At 43.3% G+C, this 26,887-nt stretch overlaps 1 protein-coding gene across 6 annotated transcripts in view; it reads left to right on the top strand.

Annotated features, from left to right (window-relative positions):
- The window catches only part of ATP6V1H (ATPase H+ transporting V1 subunit H), an 82,496-nt gene extending 66,994 nt beyond the window's left edge, over positions 1-15,502 (top strand). For all 6 annotated transcript variants that reach the window (XM_060116507.1, XM_060116509.1, XM_060116508.1 and 3 more), the window contains 5 exons: positions 5,475-5,653; positions 8,613-8,738; positions 10,909-11,010; positions 12,710-12,823; positions 15,024-15,502. In XM_060116507.1, coding sequence (XP_059972490.1) covers positions 5,475-5,653; positions 8,613-8,738; positions 10,909-11,010; positions 12,710-12,823; positions 15,024-15,084 — 582 coding nt within the window. In that variant the 3' untranslated portion in view covers positions 15,085-15,502. The remainder of the gene's footprint in view (positions 1-5,474; positions 5,654-8,612; positions 8,739-10,908; positions 11,011-12,709; positions 12,824-15,023) is intronic.
- Positions 15,503-26,887: the final 11,385 nt, after the last annotated feature.

The raw sequence follows: 26,887 nt of genomic DNA, 5'->3' as shown, positions 1-26,887 counted from the left end.
ACTTCAAGATTGGGTAAGAATTCAGCGAAATAACAGACAAAGTGCCTGGCAATAGTAAATATACAATCTGTATTTATTTCCCTGCCTTTTCACTCCATAAAAGCATAAAATACTAGCAATTTGCCTCTTTAACGCCCACCTGTAGAAATAGCATTCTAAGTTAATGTGGAACCTAGCCAAAGATCAAGTGTTGTTCTGTTTGATTTAAGAAAAGACAGCATGAATATTTTACTAATGTTTATTTAGCAAGATTTAAAAATCTTATTTATACTTCATTTGCAGTTTCAATTTTTTACCCACAATGTGTCGAACTTATGCTAATTTCTCAGTTTCTATTGTCTAATTTGGATTTCAGATTATTTAAAATACACCCAACCCTATCGACAGGTGTATTAGTTTTTTGGACTCTCCTTGATAAATTGGGACAGTATAATCATTGCATGGTTATACTGAAGACTGAATATCAGAAGAACATCTTTAGACATCCAGAACTTTGATGTACACAACTGAGTTAAAATCGAGGCATTAGTAAGGACATAGTAAAGCCATTTGATTTAGACCATCAAATAGGTGTAAAAAAGGACGTGTTCTTTTTTTTTCTTCGTTATTCTCAAATTCCTGTAACCTTTAATAAGGATTTCACAGATGAGGTTGCTTGAGGATTGTCTAATTGTGCACGTTTCCCCACATCCTGAAACTCAGGAGGGGAAGTTTTGTGCTTTTGGAAGCTTGCTGAGCTGCTGTGAGCTGAAGAAATCTAGCAGCTGTTAATTTTTTTTTTCCATTTGGCTGGGTGAATTTATTTTTGAAAATGTCTGTCTCACTTATTCATAGCATGTGCTGAACTCCAGGTCTCCATGAATGTTATTCCATTGTTTAACTTGATATGTCAATCTTTCGTTTCTAAAATAAATTAGAATGTTTTTTGAGGCTGTGACTGAGAAAGACATTCAAGACCATATTTGTTGTGTAGAGTTTTTCTCTTTTTGGTTCTGTTTAGTCAAGAGCCTCCGTAATATGTCAGATAATAAGATAAATTGTATTTTACAACTGCATGGTTTTCAGCGTAAAAGCTTAGAAAGAAATACCACCAAATTGAATTTGGATTTACATTAGCTGTACTAACCATGATGTTTAACTCACACCCACATGCATATGCACACACAGACACAGACAAACACAGACTTACATCTTCCTGTGCAGACAGTTCACAGTCATAACCCCTTCAGAGAGACCTGCTCTGGTTTGGGTGTATGGGGACTGTTTTGCCCACTGCTTTGACATAGAAGTGTTGCTATCAAGAAATTTTATTCCTAGGTCCATCCCTCATTCCTTATTTCAGGAATTTATCTCTCTTGTTTATTAGATACCAGGTTTGGAAGAGGTTTGGTAAGACTGAGACGTTTTTAATCTAGGGGTGAGTCCCGTAATACGGCGCTGCTTCGGGTGTGGTCTGCATGTCAGAGCAGTTCTGTCAGCTGTTGGTTAGCAGCCTGCAAGGGATAAGTGCAGAAAGTGAGAGCAAGCATTTAGAAACGTACAGTAATTTGACACGTCTGTCAAATTTAATAATATAAGATTTGAGCTTGTGTTTTGCATGTCTTTTAAAGTTCATTTTTCTAGAAATTCATTTTTGTTGTATTTTTTACTGAAAGTATTTGTTCCTGACTGATTGGAAATTGAAAATCAAACAGAACTGGTCTTCACCACAGATGGTTTGAGAAGCACTGCTTTAACATGTATGGTACAAGGTTAGCAGTTTTGGTGAAGGAAGGATCTGACTGGTCACATGGTTCCACCTTGTTCTTAGTGAAGTCAGGGTCGCCCTGCACCGTTACTTGGACACAGGCCAAAATGATATTTACGCTTTTGATTTTGTTGAGGTGAAGATGCCATTGAGTTTAGCGTCTTTAAAGGGTACACGGCTGCCGGATGATCTAGGTTTGTTTCTGGTAAATTCATTTTCCAAATATTTTTCACAACCTTTTTATTCTTTGTAATGAGATGGAGAGATGAAATTAAAACATGTTTCGAGGGAAAAACAAGTAAGGTTTATTTATTGATTTGACATAGGCTTGAAGGAAAGGGGAGCGTCAAACATGACTAAATTTCAAAGTGCTGTTGTCTTAGAGAATTGAGAGGAGAGATGGTTTCAGAAGAGTGCCATCGGGCTGTTCTTTGCCGGTTACACTGACTGGGTTGAGGTTATAGTTGAAACTGTTAGTTATGATAATATTCTTAAATATGAAGTGTAGCTCTCCAGGCAACAAATATGTAGGACCATATGAACAGAAGGGTTTTGATATGTTTCTAAATTTAGGAGAGTTATTAGTAAGAAAAGTAACTGGAAAAGGTAACAGAAAACTAAGTAGACTAATAAGTAAAATCTCACAGAAGCGAGGGGTGAAGGGAGGAGTTTCATAAAGGGAGATGTTATCAGAATTCAAGGTGCCCTACAGCTTAAGGTTTTCATTTGAATTCCATTATGGTCAGGGAACATGTTCTATATGGTTCCAATTCTTTGAAATCTAAGATTTGTCTTATGCTCATCTTACGGTCTGTCACAGTGAATGTAGCATGTGTACTTGAAAAGAATGCATGTTTTGCAGATGTATCACATTCTGTAAATGTCAGTTAAATCAGGGTGGTTCATAGTATCATTTGGATCATCTCTGTACTGATTCTGTTGTTTAGTGGTTCTATCAATGATCAATTGCTAAGAGAGAGAGTTGTTAAAATTTCCAGCTGTTAGTGTGGATTTGCCTGTTTCTCCTTTCAGTTCTGCCAGTTATTGTTTCATGTATTTTGAAGCTCTGTTTTTTTTTTTAACTTTTTATTTTTTAATTTTTTTTTTAGATTTATTTATATTTATTTTTGGCTGCGTTGGGTCTTTGTTGCTGCGCGTGGGCTTTCTCTAGTTGTGGCGAGCGGGGGCTACTCCTCATCGTGGTGCACGGGCTTCTCATTGCGGTGGCTTCTCTTGTTGTGGAGCATGGTCTCTAGGCACGTGGGCTTCAGTAGTTGTGGCATGCGGGCTCAGTAGTTGTGGCTCGCAGGCTCTAGAGCGCAGGCTCAGTAGTCGTGGATCACGGGCTTAGTTGCTCCGTGGCATGTGGGATCTTCCCGGCCCAGGGCTCGAACCCATGTCCCCTGCATTGGCAAGTGGATTCTTAAGCACTGTGCCACCAGGGAAGTCCCAGTGCTCTTGGTCTTGATATCTACTTTATTTGAAATTAATATAGACATGCCAGCTTTCTTCCACTTATGGTTTTCCATCTTTTAGTTTCAACCTGTGTCTTATATTTAAAATTTGTCTCTTTGAGACAACATATACTTGGGTCTTGAATTTTTATCTGTTCTAATAATCTCTGCCTCTTAATTGGAGTGTTTAGTTCACTGACATTTAGAGTAATTATTGGTATGGTTGGATTTAGGTCTGCCATCTTATTATTTTCTTCTGTTTGTTTCATCGGTTTTTTGTTCTGTCTTCCAGTCCTGCCTTCTTTTATGTTAACTGAGTTCTTTTTAGAATTTCAGTTTAATTTTTCTATTGGCTTTTAAACTGTTCTGCTTTGTAGTATTTTATTTCTTATAGGTTGTTTTGGTGTCACAATATTTATCCTTAACCTTTTCCATTATACTTGAAGTTAATATTACGTTCTCAGCAGTAGTGCCCAAGTGTTCTCTTTTCTCCACAATCTGGACAACACTGGCTGTCTTTTGTTTTTTGATAATAGCGGTCCTAACAAGTGCAAAGTGATATTTAACTGTGGTTTTGACTTGAATTTCCCTGATGATCAGTGGTGTTGAGCATTGTTTCATGACCTGTTGGCCTTCTTTATGTCTTCTTTGGGGGAATGTCTATACAGATCCTCTGCCCATTTTTTAATTGGCTTGTGCTTTTTTGTTGTTGTTGTTGCTAGTGAGTTAAATGAGTTCTTTATACATTTTGGATATTGCCCTCCTATCAGATATATGGTTTGCAAATGTTTTCTCCCATTTTGTAGGATGCCCTTTCATTTTGCTTTTTTTGTTTCTTTGGCTGTGTGGAAGCTTTTTAGTTTGATATAGTCCCAGTTGTTGATTTTTACTTTTGCTGTGCTTTTGATGTCATATCCAAAAAGTCATTCCCAAGGCTAATGTCAAGGAGATTTTCCCCTGTGTTTTCTTCTATAAGTCTGACAGTTTCCGGTCTTATGTTTAAGTCTTTAATCCCTTTTAAGTTAGTTTTTGTGACTGGTATAAGATACGGGTCCAGTTTCATTTTTTTGCATGTGATTATCCAGTTTCCCTGATGACATTATTGAAGAGACTCTCCTTTCCCCAATAGGTTTTCTTGGCTCCCTCGTCAAATATTAGTTGACTGAATATGTACAGGCTTATTTCTGGGCTCTCTATTCTGTTCCATTGGACTCTGTGTCTGTTTTATGCCATTACCATACTGTTTCGATCATTGTAGCCTTGTTAGTTTGAAATCAGTATGTGTGACTTCTCCGGATTTATTCTTCTTTCTCAGGATTGCTTTGGATATTTGGAGTCTTTTATATTTCTATACACGTTTTAGGATTGTTTTTCCTATTTCTGTGAAAATTGGAATTTTGGTAGGGATAGATCTCACTAATTTCCATATGCTAAGCTAAATCTCTCTCTGCATTTATTTAGCATAATTATTAGAAATATAACTTCCTTGCAAAAATAAAGAAATTTAAAATTTTGGTACAATTGATTTAGAATTGTTATTCCAGGATTTTTTTGAGTGTGGGAGATTTGACAGGCCTTCTTTACCAACTTTCTGAAGGTGGCTTTCTTGAGAGCTTGTTTGTCCTTGTTCTAGACCTCAGCATGAGCATGGTGTTTGCTCTGAAATATTGGTTAATTCAGTGAACAGTTTATCTTCAGAAATACTTAGATTCCTTTGCTGATTTCGTCAGTACTCTTAAAAATCATAGAAGAAAACTGAGGAATTTGCTTGAATGTCACAAAACTTTTCTGATAACTACTGAATGAAGCAAGAGAGTTTTTTTAATTGCTGTCCTTTGTGCAGTTACAGGTTGATTGGACGGAGAAAAAGATCAGTGACTGGGAACTAGAGAGATACTTGAGGAAACAGTCTTTCTTAGCATCCTAAGGGCTCCATGTGGCCAAGAAATGGAGTGTTCATGGTGGTGACCTCAAGAGCAGGGCTGTGAGGAAGCATGGTGATGGACCTCATTGTAAATGTGTTCAGTGTTTTGAGGCTTGTCTAGGTCAATAATTTAAAATGTTTAGTAAGCCAGTAAGGAAGGAAGGAATCAGAAGGATGCTCCTGATGTGGGACAGATGCTTAGAAAAGAAGTCAGGGTTTGTGATGCAGTCATCCACTTAAGGTGATAATTAACCTGAGAACAGGAAGAGGAGAGAGGATGTGAAAGCAGGTGCAGAGAACATCACATAACAAATTATATCATTTCTCATTGTGTCTTTGTCTAACCCAGAACTTCTTAGAAAAATCAACTGAAAGAGAAACTCGCCAAGAGTATGCTCTGGCTATGATTCAGTGCAAAGTTCTGAAACAGTTGGAGAACTTGGAACAGCAGAAGTACGATGACGAAGATATCAGTGAAGATATAAAATTTCTCTTGGAGAAACTTGGTGAGAGTGTCCAGGATCTTAGGTATGTTATTCCTTTTAATTCTCACAGGCTGGGTATATTGGGCCTTGTTTGACTTGCCTCATATTTTAAGGAAATTTAAATTTGTTACGGACTATAAACTCAAAAGATTGCACTAAAACATCGTGTCTTCTATTGAAAATTGAGGGGTATGGAAACACTGGCTCACCATCATGGCAACCGTTGGTCAGAGCTGGGTGTTATTTCTCCTCTTTTGGGTAGATCCCCACTGTTCTCTGTTGTCTAAAATCTGACCTGGTGTTCTGCCACGGGTTGTGGGTGCCACCCTTTGAGAATCTCCCCCTGGTTTAAAATCTTTTTTAAGCAGCAGTCATTGTTAATTTGTGGAGGAAGTTTGCTTAGATATGGAAAGAGTATTTTTTCCTGCTTTTTTGAAGTCCCTATTGGTTTTATTTATTTATTTATTTATTTATTTATTTATTTATTTATTTATTTTTTTGCTGTACGCGGGCCTCTCACTGCTGTGGCCTCTCCCGTTGCGGAGCACAGGCTCCGGACACACAGGCTCCGCGGCCATGGCTCGCGGGCCCAGCCGCTCCGCGGCATGTGGGATCTTCCGGGATCGGGGCACAAACCCGTGTCCCCTGCATCGGCAGGCGGACTCTCAACCACTGCGCCACCCGGGAAGCCCTGGTTTTATTTTTTATATTAAAAATTATGCAAGTGATGTACATGCAGTAAAGAAAAAAATCCCTTTTTTTTATACAGTACAGAATACAGAATACAGTACAGTACAGAATACAGTACAGTACAAAAGGGACAACACACCAGTCCCCCCATCTTCCCCACCTACTTCCCCCTGCCCCTCTGGTTTTTTGTGATCATTCCCAAAAAACCCTAGCCCCCCTCCCCCTAGCATGTATGCATGTGTGTGCGCACACACACACACACACAGACACACACAAATAGGGTTCTGCATATTCTTCTGGTCCTGGTTCTTTTTTGTTTCATAATAGCTTGATGATTTTTTCCATTAACCCATGCATTCTTTGTTTTTGAACTATTGATACATTTTAAAAAGAGAGTTACTCACTAGAAATAGATAGGGTTTGGGAGCCAGGATAACTCCAGTTTGAATTGTTTGGCCACTTTGTCCACGTGTGGCATTGAGCAAGCCTCTTGACATTTTAAAGTCTCAATTTTCCTTTTGGTAAAATAATGATAAAAATTCTAACCTTGTAGGATTTTCCGTGAGGTGTCCAGCAAGTGCCTTTAGTATAGTATGTGTTCCAAAAATGTATTTACCAGATAATTCAGTGCAACCCATAAGCTCAAGCCCCAAAAGCTTTTATAGAGATGGGAGCTGTCACCCATATCAGTGGTTTGTATGGAGCTTTGTGGAGGAAGGCAGATGATTTTTGTCTTTTTATAATTTCAAATATGAATAAGTTGTTTGTAATATAATAGGCCAGCAATAGGCTTGCAATTTATACAAATTCTATTTTATTATGTTTATTTTTAAAAATTATCATTAGTTCTTCTGTAATAATGATTTGAGACCCTTTTTAAAAAATAAATAAGATTAGTGATAGCTTTCTAAGTTATTTATTCCATGCTAGCCAATTGTTATTATTTACTGATTTTTCATGTTGAATTTGGTAATTTGAAAAATATTGCTGTTTACATAAAGCTAACATGGTGATGGGAGCAATTGAAATAGATTTGTCTCTTTATGTTGTTACAGGTTTAGCATATTAGTTAAACAATATTAGGTTACTTCTTATACTAAATAGCCTTTCATTAAATTACTACTTTATTTAACAGGTTACTCTGATCAGCTTAACCAGTGAAGAATCTTTGTTATACTGAATTATCAATGAGTATTAAATGGCTGCTTCTTTTTGAAAATTTTACTTGAAAGAAAGTACAAGCATATCTTGTCACTTTGTTCACTGGCTAACCACATTAAAGCAGTTTTATATTATGAAGATTTGAGTAATTGTTGTTTGATACATAGTGAATAATTTTTGAATTAAAGTGCATTTTAGTTTGTTACATGTACAGAGCTTTTTGTTTTTAATTAATCTGTAGTGGGCTAATTCAGTTAATGAATTACCTCTGCATTGTTGGTAGTCACATTTAAAAATATCGTACTGAGGTATGTGTTTTTATTTTTGTAGTGTAGTATCATGGTTTGTCATTTAAAGTATAATAGAATATACTATTTTATTTTGTGTTAAAGTAATATACTTTACATAAATTTATCTTTATGTATCTAGTGGTCTGGCAAATACAGTGTTTTAAGAGGCATGGTAGAAACAATGCTAGATTATCAGATATTTGATTTATTTTTATTTATTTATTTATTTATGGCTGCATCAGGTCCTCGTTGCTGCGCACGGGCTTTCTCTTGTTGTGGCGAGCGGGGACTACTCTTCGTTGCTGTGTGTGGGCTTCTCACTGCGGTGGCTTCCCTTGTTGCAGAGCACGGGCTCTAGGCGCGTGGGCTTCAGTAGTTATGGCACGCAGGCTCAGTAGTTGTGGCTCATGGGCTCTAGAGCACAGGCTCAGTAGTTGTGGCGCACGAGCTTAGTTGCTCTGCGGCATGTCGGATCTTCCCGGACCAGGGCTTGAACCCATGTCCCCTGCATTGGCAGGTGGATTCTTAACCACTGTGCCACCACGGAAGTCCCTATCAGATATTTTAATGATGTACATACATTTATGTGTATATTAAGGTTAGAATTTTGAAAGCAAGTGCTCCTTTTAATATCTCATGGTGAACATTCAAATTTGACAGGAGTACTGGACCTTAATACCCTGAATAAGTTTCACATGATTTATTGAAGATTAAGCCATTTAAACTTGTTTACAGGTAATATTTGAATGTACAAAGGATGATCAGTCTTTGTAGTTAAATATTTAGTGAAGATGTTTTATTTTTTAAAACTTTGGAGTATCTATCTCTCAGATTCTTATAAACTTTGAATTCTTTTTACAGCTCATTTGATGAATATAGTTCAGAACTTAAATCTGGAAGATTGGAATGGAGTCCTGTGCACAAATCTGAGAAATTCTGGAGAGAAAATGCTGTGAGGTTAAATGAGAAGAATTATGAGCTCTTGAAGTAAGTTTGAAAGCCAGTTTACACCCTGAATAAACCCCCATCCTTCCACATGCTCGTGGACACCTTTTTGTCCCTCTTAAAGTTTTTAGATATTCCATGGTTTTAATTTCTATTTTCTTGCTTACTCATGTGGTTGAATACCTTTTCGTGTGCTTATTGGCCATTTGGATATCTTTTTTCCCAGGAGAAGTGCCTGTTCAAGTTTTTGTTTTTGTTTTTGTGGGAATTCTGTAGGTTTCTTGGTCATATGTATTCATCACAGCTCTTCTTCTACCATATCAAATGCCACTAACTCTTTACTTTTGATGTAGCTCAGTTTGTTATTTATGGCTAGTGCTTTCTTGTGTCTGGTTAAGAAGTTTTTGCCTACCCAAGGTCCTGAGGATATATACTTCTGTGTTATCTGCTAGAAGCTTTATTGTTTAACCTCTCACATTTAGGTTTCCATTCTGTGTGGAATTGGTTTTTGGGTAAGGTGTATAAGGTAGGTCAAGATTTGTTTTTTTCGTTACATGGATATCTAATTGAACTAGCAACATTTATTGAAAATAACATTTTCCCCACTGCTTTGCACGGTTCCCTTTGTTATAATAAAGATGACCTAATATGTGCAAGTGTCTTTCTTCCTTTTTTACTGAGATACAAGTCACATACCACACAATTCACCCATTTAAATTGTATAAATCAGTATATTCACAAGGATGTGTAACCATCAACACAGTCAATTATAGAACATTTTCCATCACTTCAAAAACAAACCCTGTATCCTTTAGCTGTCACTTCTCTGTCCAACCATCCCCTCAGCCCTAAGCTTTTACTTTCTGTCTCTATGGATTTGCCTATTAGGAAAATTTCATGTAAATAGAATCATATAATATTTGTTCTTTTGTGACCAGCTTCTTTCATTTACCATAAGGTGTTCAAGGTTCATTCATGTAGCATTTAGCAGTACTTTGTTCCTTTTTATGGTCATATAATATTCCATCATAAGGATATATTACATTTTATTTATCCACTCATTAGGTGATGGGCATTTGGGTTATTATGAAAAATGCTGGTAATAAACATTTGTGTACAAGTTTTTATGTGGACATACGTTTTTATCTCTCTTCCTTGAGTAGACACCTATGAATAGAATTGCTGAATCATATGGTAACTCTGTTTAACCATTTCAGGAACTACTCAACTATTTTCCAAGTGGCTGCACAATTTCATATTCCCACCAGCAGTGTATGAGGATTCTGATTTCTCCATCTCCGTGTCAGCACTTACTATTGTCTGACTTCTTGATTCTAGCCATTTTAGTGAGCGTGAAGTGATATCTCATCATGGTTTTGATTTGTATTTCCTTGATGGCTAACGAATCAGGCATCTTTTCATGTCCTTATTGGCCATTTTATATCTTTGGAGAAATGTTTGTTCAGATTCTTAGTTCCTTTTTTTAATGGGTTGTCTTTTTAGTGTTTAGTTGTAAGAGTGTTTTTATATATTTTGGATGTAAATCCCTGATCAGATAATATGCTTTGCAAATATTATCTCCCATTTTGGGGTCATCTTCTCAGTTTTTTGATAGAATTACTACATATATACCTTACTGTAACTGTTAAAATTAATAGACTTTAATTTTTAGAATAATTTTAGGTTTACAGAAAAATTGAAGGGAGTACAGAGAGTACTCATACACCCTCTCTTCCTCCACCAGGCACAGTTTCCCCTATTTTTAACGTCTTGCCTAAGTGTGGCACGTTTGTTAATTGATGAACCAATATTTATACATTGTTTTAGCTGAAGTCCATAGTTTACGTTCAGGTTCATGGCTTTCTGTTGTACAGTTCCTGCTGTGTCACAGTATCACACAGAATCGCTTCACTGCCCTAAACACTCCCTATGTTTTCCCTTCTTCCCTTTCCCTGATATTGTGGGAATTGTGGGTGGTGGACGTTGTGAATCTGGAAGTGACCTGTTAATGTGTGTATAAAGGTTTGAAAGCTGCTAACTTACGTGCAGTAAATCATGTGTAGTGTATCGTGTGTAGCAGTGAAACCTGTAGAAAATACAGTTATATTTGTAAATGTCTATTTTCAGGAAAGTATTGGCATTATACCTTTGCTCTGTTGTGCTCTAGAAAAGAATTAGAAATCAATCTCTCTTTGTATTAAATTTATTTCAGAATTTTGACCAAACTTCTGGAGGTGTCCGATGACCCACAAGTCTTAGCTGTCGCTGCGCATGACGTTGGCGAGTACGTTCGGCATTACCCGCGAGGCAAGCGGTAAGTGAGGAGCCTTGGTCTCACCGGGGTGTCCCGAGGCGTTCCGCACGGGGTCCTAGTTCATATGCTCCTGTAAAGTAGCCTCGTTCAGCTGAGGAGCTGACGGGGTGAGCGGAATCAAGGTGACCGTAGTACTGGGAATCGTGATAAATGATAAACCTAATTAAAGATGGGAAGTATGAAAACCTAAGCACGCATGTATAGTCCTGTTGTGCAGTAGCCAACGGACATCACACCAGAAATTTCATGTTCAGGGTTTTCTTTGGTTTGTATGATTTAATTCAAAAGCCATTTTGTTAGCGCTGGTGATTTTTAAATTATTATTTGTGGTTACATTGTTATTGACCTGAGTAGGTTCCAAGTATAAAAGGAAATATAACACGTGTAAGAAAAGTCACAGTAGATATATAGTCATGGAAGGATGTGTTTCCAAGTGCTGAAGAGTGAGGAATTCCCTCTGGGAGGGGACAGGTAAGGCTTTGCAGAGGCGGTGAGGCTGGCTCGGTCATGTGAAATCACGTAGGTACACTAACAGTGAAAGGATCGGAGTTGAGGGAGAAAGCGTTAAATGAGACTGAGGCTGTTGTATGCTGTTTGGAGAAGCTTGTTACATTCCTGGCACGTATCAAGCACTCATAAAGTTTGGGTATAATTATACTGCATTATTTTTCTCAATTCAGTACGTTTTTTAAAAAAAAGATGCTTTAAAAAATAAAATATAAAAAGGCGTACAGATAAAGCCTCTCCCTCACCCCTGACCCCATGTGCTCATCTGCAAGGTTGTCTTAAACCACCAGAAGCCCTGCTGCACTAAGGTGCCACTTGTCACGGACTCTGGTGGCGATGTCACTCACCCGGCATCACCGACCGCAGCTCCCACCCTCCCAGGCTGGGGTTAAAGACACTCGCCGGCTCTTTGCATGCCCCCGCCTGCCCCGCCCCCCCCCCCCCAGAGTAGCAGAGAACCTCCTTCCATTCGTGAAGCAAATAACCATTTTCACTTTGCTTTTGTGTCTGTGGTAACTGGGTTTTTCAGGGGGTTGAGGGGGCAGTGACAGAAAGCAGTGCTGGTTGTCAGTCTTCCTGGTGTTCTTGAAAACAGGAATTTTCTCATTTGTTTCACTGCCTACCAGGTCATGTGGCATGTTCCATCATTACAGGAGAGGGCAGATATCTTAACAAATCAAGTCTTTTTCAGGAAATTAACATGGCTCCTACGGGGTGCTTTTTAACCTCGTGTTCTCTGCTGTCTGCATCTGCTTCCGTATCTGGTTCACAGCATGGCAACTGCTGGGCTTAATATTGATCTGATGTTATTTCAGACATAAGGTGGTATTCAGTATACTGGTTTTTAAGCAAGCCACAAATACTGGTGATAAAGAAGTTAATACTCAACTGCCTATAGAACACTGTAATCTAGATTACTGCAACAGTCCAGGTTGATGATATTTGCCCAGACTAGGACATGAGAATAACAATTGGATTTATCATTAGGGATTCAAGAGAAAATATATAAAAACTTTAAATCTGTGATTTGGAGAAAATGATATTTTAAAAAAGACACGTGTGTTGGTTTACTTACCTGTATGGTAACTTTTCTTTGTAAAACCACTGGGCAGTTTGGAGTTGGGGCTTTCTGCTAACAGCTTGCATTTGAAAGTAACTGCAGCGTCTTCACCACGTGGCTTCTGGCCCCCAGGGTCATCGAGCAGCTCGGCGGGAAGCAGCTGGTGATGAACCACATGCACCACGAGGACCAGCAGGTGCGCTACAACGCCCTCCTGGCCGTGCAGAAGCTCATGGTGCACAACTGGTAGGTGCCGCCCACCCCCCGCTGCTCTGTTGGGCCTCACGTCCCCGTCCAGAAGTTCTTGTGGAAAGGCTCTGATGAGTGGTGGCTTTTAAAAGCAGTGATTTTGATTAATACCTAGAATTAGATTTTAGCCGTTCAGAGCAGTGATGTGATAATTTAGAAAAAACAGCTGCATTAATGTTCTGAAGAAATGTATATTCAAAGTACTAGTATCAGAAACAACTCCAGAAGTAACTAAAAGGACCATTACGACATAGGTGAATAAGTTTTTTGAGAGTTGAATGGAATTCAGCAGGACTATTGATTAGAGACGCTACAATTTTGCAGGGTTTAACTGTTCGGCGTACGGTTAACCTGAATGGATTTTTACCAGTTCACATGAAAACAGTAAAAGCTGATTGATCAGTTAAGATTCAGCTCTCACATTTCATCCGTTATAGCCTTTTGCTTTTGAAACAGTAGCCAGAGTCACGTTTTTCCTCTTGCTTTCCTTTTTTAAGTCAAAAGTATTGACCTTTTTGTACTCAAAACAAGAAAAATTAGAGTGACTACTTAGATACAGTGGTGAACCATCTGTGTCCGTGAGCGGACAACGCTGGACTCCCTCGGCCGTGGCTGTTTTAGCAGTAGGTTGGCTGTTCCGCGCTCTTCTGAGCTCAGATGCCTCTCTATTCCCCATCCTTGGGAAAGATGCGCTAACTGACGGTAATGCTACTGGTAGTTCCAAAGGACAGATTAATGGCACGTCCAGATGCTTACGTGTGAGAGATGCAGGCAGATACAGGGTAGGAGAGGATCCAGGACACCACCGTGACATCATGGATTAAGTATTAGGATCCTGCCACTTAAGCACTTTTCTCATGAGTGCTGACATCTATGCGTTCTTCCAGCACCTGCTCTTTGAGCACTTAGTTTGTACCCTGTTCCGCTAGGCTCCAGACGACAAGTGTGATGGAAGTGGGTGATGAGAGATGGCCTTTCTGAGGGGTCCAGCAGCCAGGCTGAGACAGTGATGGAAAGGAACCAGTCACCCACCTGCAGTGTTGGGGGTTGGATTTCAGGTGGAGGGAACGGGAGGGGAGAGGACCAGGAAGCAGGAGGGAGCTTGGCTTCTTTAAGAGCAGCGCCTGGAGACATGTTTGGATGTGACAGCTGGGGGCTGGGAGGCGGTGCTCATGGCAGCTGGGGGGTCGAGGCCAGGGATGCTGCTCAGCATCCTGCATTGCACCCCGTCCCCACCACAGAGAGCTGTCAGCCGTGCTGGGGTTCAGAGGGTACGTTGAAGGAGTGGGTGAGGCCAGGATGAAAGGAGATGGGCGAGGCGAGGTGGCCGGGATCTGATCACGGAGGGTCTGGTGGGTCCTTGTGTTGGATGAGTTGAAAGCCACGGTTAAGGTTTTGACAGGGGAGTGACAGGATTTGATCTGTGTTTTGAACGGTCTCACAGGCTCCTCTGCGGAGGGTGGATGGTTGGGGGTGAGCGTGGAAGCAGTGGTGTCTGTAGGCAGTTTAGAGCGAAGTACACACAGACCCGTCGGGTAAGGTTCTGAACTAGAACGTCCCCTCAGACGTTGGGAGACCACCGCTCTGAGCCTCAGCTGCCCCGTCTGTAGAGGGAGAACACTGCTTCTCGGCTCTCGTGACTCTGCTGCGGATTCCGTAGGACCATCTTGGGGAAGGGTTCAGACTCTGCCAGTGCGGAGTAAGTGCTGGGTAACTAGCAGCTCTGATGAAGTGTCCTGATGCTGGATGTCAGTTTCAGGGATTGTTCTCATGTGCTCTTGTGTAAATCCTCAGAGATCAACACTTGTACTTGCTAACGTCAGGAAATTTGTTTCCCATGCATCGGGCCACGTACTTGGAATCATACGTCTGTTGATCTTGAACTTGTTAGATTGCAGAAGGGGCGGCAGCTGGCACGACTCTCTAAACAGGAAAGCGGACGTTGCCGGCGATCGGATGCAGAGTTACTTGTTTGTGTGGGTCATGCCTTGTCTGTCTGTGGCTCATGGAGTGTTTAAAATTCATACAGTACAGGTACTTTGGAAATTTGGACAAGATTAGGTTTCTGGGGCTATTTTACTAGTTTTTAGATGTTAAAGTGAGCATAGACGACAGTGTATATTGTCCTTCAATTTTGAAAGAGATTCTTTGTTGTTTCAGTTCTAATCTGCCTTGCTATCTCCTTCCTGTCTTTCAGGGAATATCTTGGTAAACAGCTCCAGTCTGAGCAACCGCAGGCGGCAGCTGCCCGGAGCTGAACGGGCGCTCGGCCTCGGGGTCTCCAGCCGCTCCTTCACCTGGGGCAGAAGACCTGGAGTGTGAGTCTCAGTGATTAGGGTCAAGAACAAACAATTTCTCATTTTACGTGTCATTTTCTTCTGTTGTGTAGCTTTCCCCAGTGCTGATTTCAACACGAGTGTTTGCCCATTACTTTGTATTAAAGTAGGCGCTTCCTGTATCTAAGGAAAATAGTACTGTTACACATACTGCTTGTAACTTCTGTATTTATTGTTCTCTGGGAGTGAATGTAGAATTATTAAACGATTCTCACTCCAAGTATGTTCTTGTCTTTCTTTGTTCCTGACTTGGCCTTTAACACAAATACCTCTTGTCCCAACCAAATTAGGAGAATTGTATTTGCAAAATAGTGAATGGTAAATAAATGTTTTCAAATTATATGTATCTCTGTCTTCCATCTGTCCATCCATCCATCCGTCCGTCCATCCACACATACACACTGCGGCAATCCTCTGCTAATATTCAGAGAACTTTAAAATGTTAAATTAACTCGACGTGATGCTGTGGTCTAGAAGATATTACATAATTATTGACTCTGTTCCCCACACTGTACACATCCTACTTGCAGCTCACTTATTTTGCACCTGGAAGTTTGTACCTCTCTCTCCTATTTCTCTCCTCCCCCATCCCCTCCCCTCTGGCAACCACCTGTTGGTTCTCTGTATCTACGACTCTTGTTTCTAGTTCGTTACATTTATTTGTTGTTTTTTAGATTCCACATATAAGTGAAATAATACAGTATTTGTCTTATCCTGTCTGACTTATTTCACTTAGCATAATACTCTCTAGGTCCATCTGTGTCGTCACAAATGGCAAGATTTTCTTCTTTTTTTATGCGTGAGTAATATTCCACTGTATATATACACCACATCTTTATCCATTCGTCTGTTGACGGGCGCTTTGGTTGCTTCCATATCTTGGCAGTTGTAAATAGTGCTGCTGTGAACACTGGGGTGCAGGTATCTTTTTGAATTAATGTTTTCATTTCCTTTGGTTAAATACCCAGAAGTGAAATTGCTGGATTGTATGGCAATTCTGTTGCTAACTTTCTGAGGAAACTCCGTACTGTTTCCCGAAGTGGCTGCACCTATGTATACTGCCACCAACAGTGCATAAGGATTGTCTTTTTCTCCACATCCTCGCCAGCACTTGTTTTCTCTTGTCTTATTGATAATAGCCATTCTAGCGGGTGTGAAGTCATAGCTCATTGTGGTTGTGCTTTGCGTTTCCTTGATGACTGGTGGTGTTGAGCGTCTGTTCCTGTGTCTCTCGGCCATCTGTGTGTCGTCTCTGGAAAAACAGCTATTCCAGTCCTCTACCCATTTAAAAATTATTGTTAACTTGTTTTATGGCTTAAAAAAATTTTGTTTTGGAAAACTTTTTTGGGTTTTATTGACCCTTATATTTTAAAAGATGTGTGAAAGGGACATCTCACTGGCAGGTAAAGCTTGTTCCCACACCTTGTACCTGGACAGTCACAAATACCAGATTTATAGAACATACCCAACTGAAAAAAATCTTCACACTTCCTGTTTAGTCACATCGGAGTAATTGAGGTGAGTTTATATATAGTTAAAATGTAAATAATTGTGTACCTTCTAGGTGTCAAATCTTGGAAAGCACAGAGCCAAGTTTTGATGCTTTTGATTTATTTGATAATTGCTTAAAAGGTGCTCCATTCTCATCCTTTGCCTTTGAAAACAGAGAATATTTGAGACTAAAATTTGAAACCATTCAAAGTTAGTAGCTGTCAGTCACTTTCCAAATCTGAACTTTGTGATGAAATCACTTTTGAGTTCGAAATTTCTCCCTTCTTTTTATTTATTTATTTATTTATTTATTTGTGGTACGCGGGCCTCTCACTGCTGTGGCCTCTCCCGTTGCAGAGCACAGGCTCCGGACGCGCAGGCTCAGCGGCCATGGCTCACGGGCCCAGCCGCTCCGCGGCATGTGGGATCTTCCCGGACCGGGGCACGAACCCGCGTCCCCTGCATCGGCAGGCGGACTCTCAACCACTGCGCCACCAGGGAAGCCCTAATGATGGTTTTAATTAAGGCTGAAAAGAGTATTGCCGCACATGCCTCCCTCTGTAGACACATCTGTGTCCCTCCCAACTTTACCCACACACTGCCTCCTGGATCCGGGGCTTCTCTTGACGCCCAAGCCCACCCCCTCGGTCCCATGCAGTGGGAGGCCAGGTGGAGGGGTTGGGGCGCTGCCCCTGCTCCATAGGGGCCGGTCCCAAAGCTGAACTGGCCCCAGCCTGGCCCCCAGAGCTGCTTCCTGGTGCCTCTCTGGCTTCTCTCCGGGCACAATCCTGGTTCCCTCAGTTCTCCTACTAGACTCCTCAGAGCCACAGCATTTCCTCCAAGAGGCCTCCCTGGCCCCAGTCTTGCTGGCCTCTCCCCAAGGCTTCGAGCTCTTGAAAGCAGAGAGGGTGTCTGACTCCCTGCCCTGCACCCAGCCCCTCAGCAGTGCTGGGTAAACAGAGGTGCTTGATTTGCATGTGAACGATTTACAACAGAAGTGGAATGACTTTCCCTAAAAGAAGCCTGTGGAAGAGTCAATGGCCACGTTCAACAGCATTTACTCTGTCAGTAGAGGGGGGAGGGATTCCTGGACCCAACTCCTGGCTGAACCTCAGGGAGGTCCTGGCGGGGGTGGTCCCCATAGAGACGGGGGCTCAAAGTGCAGTGAGGGGCGCCAGGCTGTGCCGAGCTGCCTCGGGGGCCCCCAGCCCTCGGCCTTGGAGAAAGGCAGTGTTCAGCTGTCGGATGGCAGAGACTGAGCCATGAAAGGAAGGGACACTTGGGGATGAAATCGGCTTCGTTTTTAAGTGTCAAGAGGTGGGCAATGAATTGCTTTCTTCCTTCCTCAGGCAGGAGGGCTGGGAGGACCTGCGGTGGGTGAGCAGACCTCCTACGAAGGATGATACTTGCCATTGTGCTTCCTGGGGCTGAACACTTTTTGGAGGTGCAGTTTTCCATCAACAGAATGGGGTCAGTAATGCCTATTGGATAGCATTGTTATGAAGATGACATGAGGTCATGACTTTGGGTTATTACAGGTCCTGACCCAGAGTTGGTGCTCAATTGCTAACTCCAATGAGCAATTGTCTCCTTGTAAGAGAGAGGCTCGCCAAGTTGGATGACCCTTCACAACTATCACGTACAATTCAGTTTAGAATCAGGTTTGGGAGCCATTATCTGAAGCACTCATGGGTCTGTAATTGTCCATCCTATGCTTGCTCATGACCTACATTTTCAAGCTGAGTGATTGTTTTCCTAGTTACCTGCCAACATCCGCTTTTTCAGTACCACTCGGCCATTACCATGGCTACGCTACTTTAGGTGAATAAAACGTAGATGGTTTCTTTTTAAAATTTCCATGAATGCAAATGGGTTTCTGGACTCGAATATCACGGCCTCGTTTTGGTCACTGATTTGTGGGTGGAGGTCGTGAGAGGTTATTTCCGATAGCAGGTTTGTTTTTTTCTAGAAAGTTTACCCCACCGACGAAGTCTCTGCTCTTCCTTTCAGGGAAGGGGACAGTGGAAACGACACTCTGTACCCTTGCTTGCTGGCTTTTACGTGCGCATCTGGACAAATTGAAAGAGCAGAAAGCAGCTCTCTCTTACCCGTTTCAAAGGTGCGGGAAGATGAAAACATCATTTGAGTTGTCAAGTCACTCTTCTCAATAGAGGAAGAGAAATTGGGAGCAGCATAGAAGGGAAACTGGGGCAAACAGACAGAAGAGCGCGGCGAGGCCGAGCCGTGGCCCTGCCCTTCAGGGTTTCATGTGGGAGACGCGAGGACGGACAAAAGTGGAGGGAAAGGCCGTGGGTTCTGGGCTGAATTCCGTGGTTCTGGCTTGGGACCCTTGACTAATGATGACCCCCTGTTCTTCAGTTTCACAGATAAGCAAGCTCATCAAGACAAATTATTTGTGCTGGTAAATAATACAGATAATTAAGGCCAATCAGTAAGCACACATTGTATTTTAGTAATAATTTCTAGCGTAAATGAAATTGCACCATCACACCCATGCTTGGCACTGGGGAGTGTTGATGGTCCATCACTGGTAGCTGGCGGTCCATTTACCTGCTCTCTTAAACAGGGGAAGGGGGTGACCCCAGGCCAGCGGTGGGAGGGCCGGGGGTGTGGATTGGTGTGTCCTACCCAGTTCGGTAGGTGCCACTGTAGTTAAGAGATTAGGTAAAGTTGCGGTGTGTGGGGGGCATGGGAGACGGATCACAAAAGCCAGGGAATGGAGTCTAAATGGATCTTTAAAAAAGGCCAGGGAGGGTTTCCCTGGTGGCGCAGTGGTTGAGAGTCCGCCTGCCGATGCAGGGAACGCGGGTTCGTGTCCCGGTCCGGGAAGATCCCACATGCCGCTGAGCGGCTAGGCCCGTGAGCCATGGCCGCTGAGCCTGCGCGTCCGGAGCCTGTGCTCCGCAGCGGGAGAGGCCACAACAGTGAGAGGCCCGCGTATAGAAAAAAAAAAAAAAGGCCAGGGAACTGTGTAGAAAATTCAGCTTTTGAAGCTAAGAGTCTGAGAATCAGGAAAGAGAGCCGGAACAGCTGGGATCAGGAATTGCCCATGGGGTTTGCTGCGGGCTCCCAGCAGGGGGTGGTGAGTGGTTAAAAGGCCAGGATGGAGTCCGGGGTCCTTCCCAGGGCACAGCAGCCGGAAGGCAAAAAATTCTGCAGGCTCACGATTCACGGTCTTTCTGGCCAGCTGAGTGAGGCTGACCGGCTATGCTGTCCGTGCTCAGTGTAGGGGTTTCCTTACTGGTAACCCCCCAGGGGGCACACTCTGGAGCATTCGCGGGCACCAGTGAGGCATCCTGCTCTCCGCTGTTCATGGTCCTGCAGCGGCTGGCGTTTTACTTGTATCAGCCCCAGTGACGTTGCCCAGAGGACCGGTTCCCCACCCTCGTCCTCACCACGCGTCATCACACTTTTTGTCCTTCGCCAAAGTGGGCTGTGGAGCAAGTCAGCTTGGGCCTGAGTCCTGGACCTGCCACTCGCAAGCTCTGTGACCTTGGGCAAGTGACTTAACATCTCTGTGCCACTGTTTCTGCTTCTATAAAATGGTGAGACTGAGGGTACCCAACTCACAGGGCTGTGATTAGCAACAGACGTCACAATATTTACATGACCTCGGATAAAGCTCATGTTAAATAAATCCCATCCATTAGTGCCTGATGACTCTGCCAGTTTTCCGATTCTTTGAAGTGTAACCAAACACACAACATCCTCAGTAATCGGACACTTGCAGTGCGCATGGCGTGGGAGGGTCCCGGGCTGAAAAATCTGAGGACTTGACCTGGGAGGTAAGACTTGGTTATTTCTTCATTCAGCCCCACACGACGCAGCGCTGAATTCCCGTCAGCCGTTGATTTGGTCCCCGGCTTTCTTTCTTTCCTTCTTTTTTTTAAAGTAAGAAAACAATATTTATTCATTCATTCACTCACTCAATGAACATATAAGTGCCTACCATCTGAGGCATGGTATGATCTGGAATCTAAAATGAAATGATGTAGTCTGTGCCCTCAAGGGTTTTTAAGATAGTCAATAAATAAGTGATTAAAAGGCATTGTAGCAAAGGTTAGGAGGAGGCTCTACTAACCTTTGTCACGGGAGGGGTATAAGGCAGGGGATCGGGAAGGGCCTCCGAGAGGAGACGCGGTCTGGATGGGATGCAGGAGAGGTACTTCCCTATGGCTGCAGAGCCAGTGTGGGAAGACGGGGCGGAGCTGGGCGTGGAGCGTAGAGCAGAGGTCGTGTGAAAGAGCGCTGCCTCTGTTCTGAGAGCCATGTCAACCCCCTGAATGATTTCAGGAACCCGGTCCCCCGCTTTCAAGCCCACAGCGCCCACCTGTCTCCACGAGGGAGATGCCTTGCTTCTGCCCATGATCGCTCATTCTAATCTCATTGGCTGGCTCGGAGTCTGCGCTGCTAGGCAACGCTTACTTTCTCCGTGTCCTTTTTGTCCTTCCCATGCAGCTCGGTAAGGAGCTCAGGAGCTCCGCAGCCAGCGCAGTTCACAAAGGCAAATAAAAGAGCGAACAGGGAGGGCGAGGGGAGCGAGCCGTCCCGGCCCCGCTGGGAGGCCCTGAGCTTCTGGCCGTCCAGTCAGCAACCCGCTGGGCCAGGCAGCTGCCCGTCACCCTGGCGATGCCCAGGCCTGTCCAGAGCCCCGCTCTGTCCACGCTGCCACCTGCTTTCCTGTCCTGGGACTCAGTGTGAGCCTTCCTAGTGGGGCAGCATGGGCTGGAAGTCCCTAGAATTTGCCCAGTACGATGTGTGGTAAAGGTCATTTGGAGAGCGTGTAAAAAGCTTTTCGGCCCAGGAGCTGGTGTGGCCTCAGCTCAGCTTGTTTTCTTCTGGTTCTGCCCAAGCTCTGAGCCAGCCCTGCTCCAGGCTGGGCTCCCCAGGCTTCTCCACCTGCAGGGGGGCCGGCTCCACCCACCTCCTTCCACAGCATCCTGCTTTCTCTGCAGGAAGAGGCGGCTTGGAGGTTCTAATTGTTCTAACATTTGTTTTCTGTAAAGCACAGGGGAGGCCCCTATCAGGAGCCACCCAAGGGCACTCCCTCAGCACTCTTTGTTCCTGGCCAGATGAGTTTGCACCCCCAGGCTGACCTTGTTCACGGAGGGAGCACCGCCTGACCCATCCCACTCAGCTGTGAAGCCAGAGGCCGGAAAGGTCCACTGTCCCACAGCCAAGCAGAGGCACCGGTGTTCTCTGCCTTTCCAATCATGTGGCTGAAGTTCCGGGAACCAAGGGAACCCCTTTACCTGCCTGGGTCTGGTGTCTGCCTCTCTGTCTCTCTCTTCTGTTTTTGAACTGTAAACAGATTTGTTTCTCAAATATTAGATACTTAAAACATTTTTACATATACTTTAAAGATACAAGTACTATCGCAATGATGATAATCACACCACCAGATACTCGCCACCCCCCCACTTCCCCTCCAGCTAAGGAAGGTGCATCACCAGGCGCTTGCAGGACTCCTGAGTCTCCCTGGGGCCCCTCCCCTCCCTCGCCTTTGCGGTGACCAGGATCTTGAATGGTATGTTTAGCGTCCCTTGCTTTTCTTCCTGGTTTACTTCAGGTGAATCCCTAATCGGTGTATTCAGTCTTCCACGCTTTTACATTTTATATAAATAGAGACACATGGTAAGAATTCTCCTGCAACGTATTTTTCAAATGTCAGTCTTTTCCAAAGATTCATCCACGTTGATGAGTATAGCTGCTGCGTTCCTTCTTTTTCAGCCTCTGCTATATAAGGACGCCCTGGGTGAGTGAACCACAACGTGCTTACCTTTTCTCATTGGTCTTTGGGTCTGGCTACGTTTTCTTGCCTCTTCAGCCAGTGTGGCCACGGACTTCCATTTTCTCATTGGTCTTTGGGTTTGGCTATGGTTTCTTGCCCTTTCAGCCAGTGTGGCCATAGACTTTACTTCCAGAACTCGGGTGCACAGGGCAGTAGTTTCCCCAAGGGGGCAGTTCTCAAACTTTCTGTTCTAGGACCCTTCACATTCTTAAAAATTATTGATGGAAGGGCTTTTGTTTGGATGGGTTATATCTACTGATGTTTAATATATCAAAAATTAACAATGAGGATTTCCCTGGTGGTCCAGTGGTTAAGACTCCGCACTTGCACTGCAAGGGGGCACAGGTTTGATCCCTGGTTGGGGAACTAAGATCCCTCAAAAAACAGTGAATGATTTTTTTTTTTTTTTAGCCACGTTGGGTCTTCATTGTTGTGCACAGCTTTCTGTAGTTGTGGTGGCTTCTCTTGTTGCGGAGCACGGGCTCTAGGCGCGCAGGCTTCAGTAGTTGTGGCACACAGGCTCAGTGGTTGTGGCTCGCGGGCTTAGCTGCTCTGTGGCATGTGGGATTTTCCTGGACCAGGGCTCACACACACGTCCCCTACATTGGCAGGCGGATTCTCAACCACTGCACCACCAGGGAAGTCCCAACAGTGAATGATTTTAAAATATTAATTCGGGCCTCCCTGGTGGCTCAAGTGGTTGAGAGTCCGCCTGCCGATGCAGGGGATACGGGTTCGTGCCCCGGTCTGGGAGGATCCCATGTGCCGCGGAGCGGCTGGGCCCGTGAGCCATGGCCGCTGAGCCTGCGCGTCCGGAGCCTGCGCGTCCGGAGCCTGTGCTCCGCAACGGGGGAGGCCACAACAGTGAGAGGCCCGCATACCGCAAAAAAAAAAAAAAAAAAAAAAAAAAAAAAAAAAAAAAAAAAAAAAAATATTAATTCATTTAAAATAGCTATAAGGGGCTTCCCTGGTGGCGCAGTGGTTGAGAGTCCGCCTGCCGATGCAGGGGACACGGGTTCGTGCCCCGATCCCGGAAGACCCCACATGCCGCGGAGCGGCTGGGCCCGCGAGCCATGGCCGCGGAGCCTGTGTGTCCGGAGCCTGTGCTCCGCAACGGGAGAGGCCACAGCAGTGAGAGGCCCGCGTACAGCAAAAAAAAAAAAAAAAAAAAAAAAAAAAAAAAGCTATAATATACCTGTTACATGTTAGTATGAATAACATTTTAATGAAAATAGTTATATTTTCCACAACAAAAAAGACATCTCTGTAAAAGTCCCGGAAGTACAGGGTTGGAGAGCTTTGGGGTTGGTGAACACTCCCACATGCCGGAGGGGTGGTGACCCCAACTCCTCGGGGACAGATGCTCCTGTGCTCGGAGCCCTTTGGGACCTCTGTGTATCTTTTTATGTGGTGGGTCATCCTTCGTCATATCCTTTATTATATAATATACTGGTAAATATAAGCAAGGCTTTCCCTGAGTTCTGTGAGCTGTTCTAGCAAACGATTGAACTTGAAAGAGAGAGTAATGGGACCCCTGGTTTACACGCAAGTTGGCCAGAAGTGTGGGTAAGCTGGGGACCCCACTACTTGGGACTGGCATTGAAGTGGGGTGGAGTCTTGTGGCACCGCCCCTTACCTCCAGGTGGGTGGTGTCAGAATTGAGCTGAGCTGTCAGATCCCAGCTGCTGTTGGCAAATTGGTTGGTATGGGAAACCCCCACACATGTGACGTCAGAAGTGTTGAGTAAGCGCAGAAGGGCTTTTTCTTTTCACAGAGGCTGCTGGGAAAGTGAGCCAGTACTGGGGACCGCCCCCCGTTGCTCAGCCTCTGTGCCGTATGCGTCCTGCTTGGTGGGGCTTTAGGAAGAAGGAATAAGAGGACACGAGGCTACGAAATTTGTTTTTATGTAAGGCTGTCACCAATTCTTAGTTGAATGTTGGCTGGGATTTATTTGTAAACGGGCTTCCACGTTGTTATAGACCTTTCTGACTTATTTAGTGCCCTCGGGATTTTATCAGCTGTACTTCAGGAAGAAGTGGTGCTGTACGTCTACCCCCTGCATTGGCCGGGTAAGCGTGGTTTGTGTGGAAATCACTCGAGGACACTACCCGCCGGGTGGCTCAGAGGTCACAGAAGAGAAGGGCTCACAGACCAAATGAAAGTGCTCAATTCACATGGTTTATTCAATCAATTTAAATCACAGTGAGAAGCAAGGGAAAGAGAAGGGCAAATTAACACACTTATTATGCGTTATATAAGATGTTATGGAAAAACCCGAACGAACTTTTGGGCCAACCCAGTAGGATAGGGTGCAGTCTCTGAACATTGGGGTGCTCTGTGCTTCTCACCTGGGGCCAAATAGGTGTCCCCAGTGGGCAGCCAGATGAAGACCTCATGAATAGTAAGTAGTCATGTGAATTCAGCACTTCCTGAATATCCAGTGACTCTTGTGTATTTGTTTTATTAAGAATATTTAGGACCAAAGTACCCCAGGGGTATATCTTGGAACTTGCATGTACTGATGTTTAACACAAGGTCTGCTTACTACTTATAGTTCTGTGTATGTTCAACAAACTTTTTGCTTATAAGCTTCTTATCTATTTAAAACATCTTAAAGAGTTTTAGCTGTGTTTGGCAAACTGCAAATTTCTTCATCTGATAGAATTGAATGTTCTCAAAGCAAATGCACATTACAGTTTGCACAATGGCCATTTCAGGAATCCTAATTTGTTTGTTTTAAGCAAAAGCAAGAAAAACAAAAACAAACAAAAACAAAAGCAACATGTCTCTTTGTAACTAAGGCAGTTAACAGTTGTATCTAAAAATTGAGCACGTGTGGAGTCTATGTTATTTTCCTCAGTCTTGTAATCAGCCAGATCTGTGTTGTCTGGTGGGTTAGCTTTTGACCCACATGGCTCCTAAGTACTGGAACTGTGGCTGGTCTGAATTGAGATGTGTCTTAAGTGTAAGATATGTACCAATTTCAAAGACTTAGTGTGAAAAAAAGAAAAATATCATAACATTGCATAATTTGTATGTCAATTATATATTGAAATTATAATTGATTACATTGGATTAATTAAAATACTATTAAAATAATTTTGTCTATTTCTTTTTACTTTTTAAAATGTGGCTTCTAAGGACTTCCCTGGTGGTCCAATGGTTAAGACTTCACCTTCCAGTGCAGTGGGTGCGGGTTCGATCCCTGGTCGGGGAGCTAAGATCCCACATGCCTCGCGGCCAAAAAACCAAAACATAAAACAAAAGCAATATTGTAATACATTCAATAAAGGCTTTGAAATGTTCCACATCAAAAAAAATCTTTAAAAACATAAAATGTGGCTTCTAGAAAATTTAAAGTTACTTATGTTTCTACTAGCATTATATTTCTACTGGAAGGCACTCCTCTAGAAAACAGCACCATCTAATTACTTATTAGGTTTTGAAACACACCCATTAAAATGGATTAAAAATTCCCCTGTTTGCTTTTCCAGTTTTTCTTAGCTTACTGAGACATTTGACAAAGTTGCCTGCTCAAGGAGGGCCATTCCTGTATGAAAAATCGTTTACACATTTTCAGATTATAAGCCAGTGAGGGCTCTTTCTAAGGTTAAAGCCTCTCAATTATTCAAAATTCATCTAATTTTTTTTTGCCCTCTCTCTAACTTTACCAATGTGCACTTGCTCAACATAGATAAAGTGTAAATGTTTCCTCTGGTGGAGTTTATTCATACAAAATCAGAAGTAGAGTTGTGGCTTCAACCCAGTTCAAAAACTGGTCAGTTATACTTTACATGCTCTTCTCTTTGCCCTCTGGTGGGGTTCATTTTTAGAAGATGTTGGGGGTAGGTGTTTATTAATTTATTTATTTTTGCTATGTTGCGCCTTCGTTTCTGTGCGAGGGCTTTCTCTAGTTGTGGCAAGCGGGGGCCACTCTTCATCGCAGTGCACGGACCTCTCACTATCGCGGCCTCTCTCGTTGCAGAGCACAGGCTCCAGACGCGCAGGCTCAGCAGCCATGGCTCACGGGCCCAGTCGCTCTGCGGCACATGGGATCCTCCCAGACCAGGGCTCGAACCTGTGTCCCTTGCACTAGCAGGCAGACTCTCAACCACCGCGCCACCAGGGAAGCCCGAGGCTTCTTTTGAATTGTGTTTGAATGCCCCTGCTTTTTTTTTTTTTTTTCTGCCTCAGACTTACCTTGAGATGGGCAAAAAGAGAAATGAAAATCTACAAGTGATAAGTAAACTTGGGAACCATATAACCGAGAACAGAAGAAGCTGCTCATAAGATTCTTGCCCATATAACCTGGCATTTAGACTTCATTTTTGTCTGCCACTCCGAAGGCACAATGGACACTGCTGGGTAAGTTTCTGAAGCTGTTCTGAGCTCAGTCAAGAAGGCACAGTAGGGACAAGATGG

Source organism: Mesoplodon densirostris, chromosome 13 (assembly GCF_025265405.1).
Source record: "Mesoplodon densirostris isolate mMesDen1 chromosome 13, mMesDen1 primary haplotype, whole genome shotgun sequence".
In the NCBI taxonomy this organism is placed as follows: domain Eukaryota; kingdom Metazoa; phylum Chordata; class Mammalia; order Artiodactyla; family Ziphiidae; genus Mesoplodon; species Mesoplodon densirostris.
The sequence above is the reverse complement of the archived record's forward strand: the minus strand, read 5'-3'. Positions and strand labels throughout refer to the sequence as shown.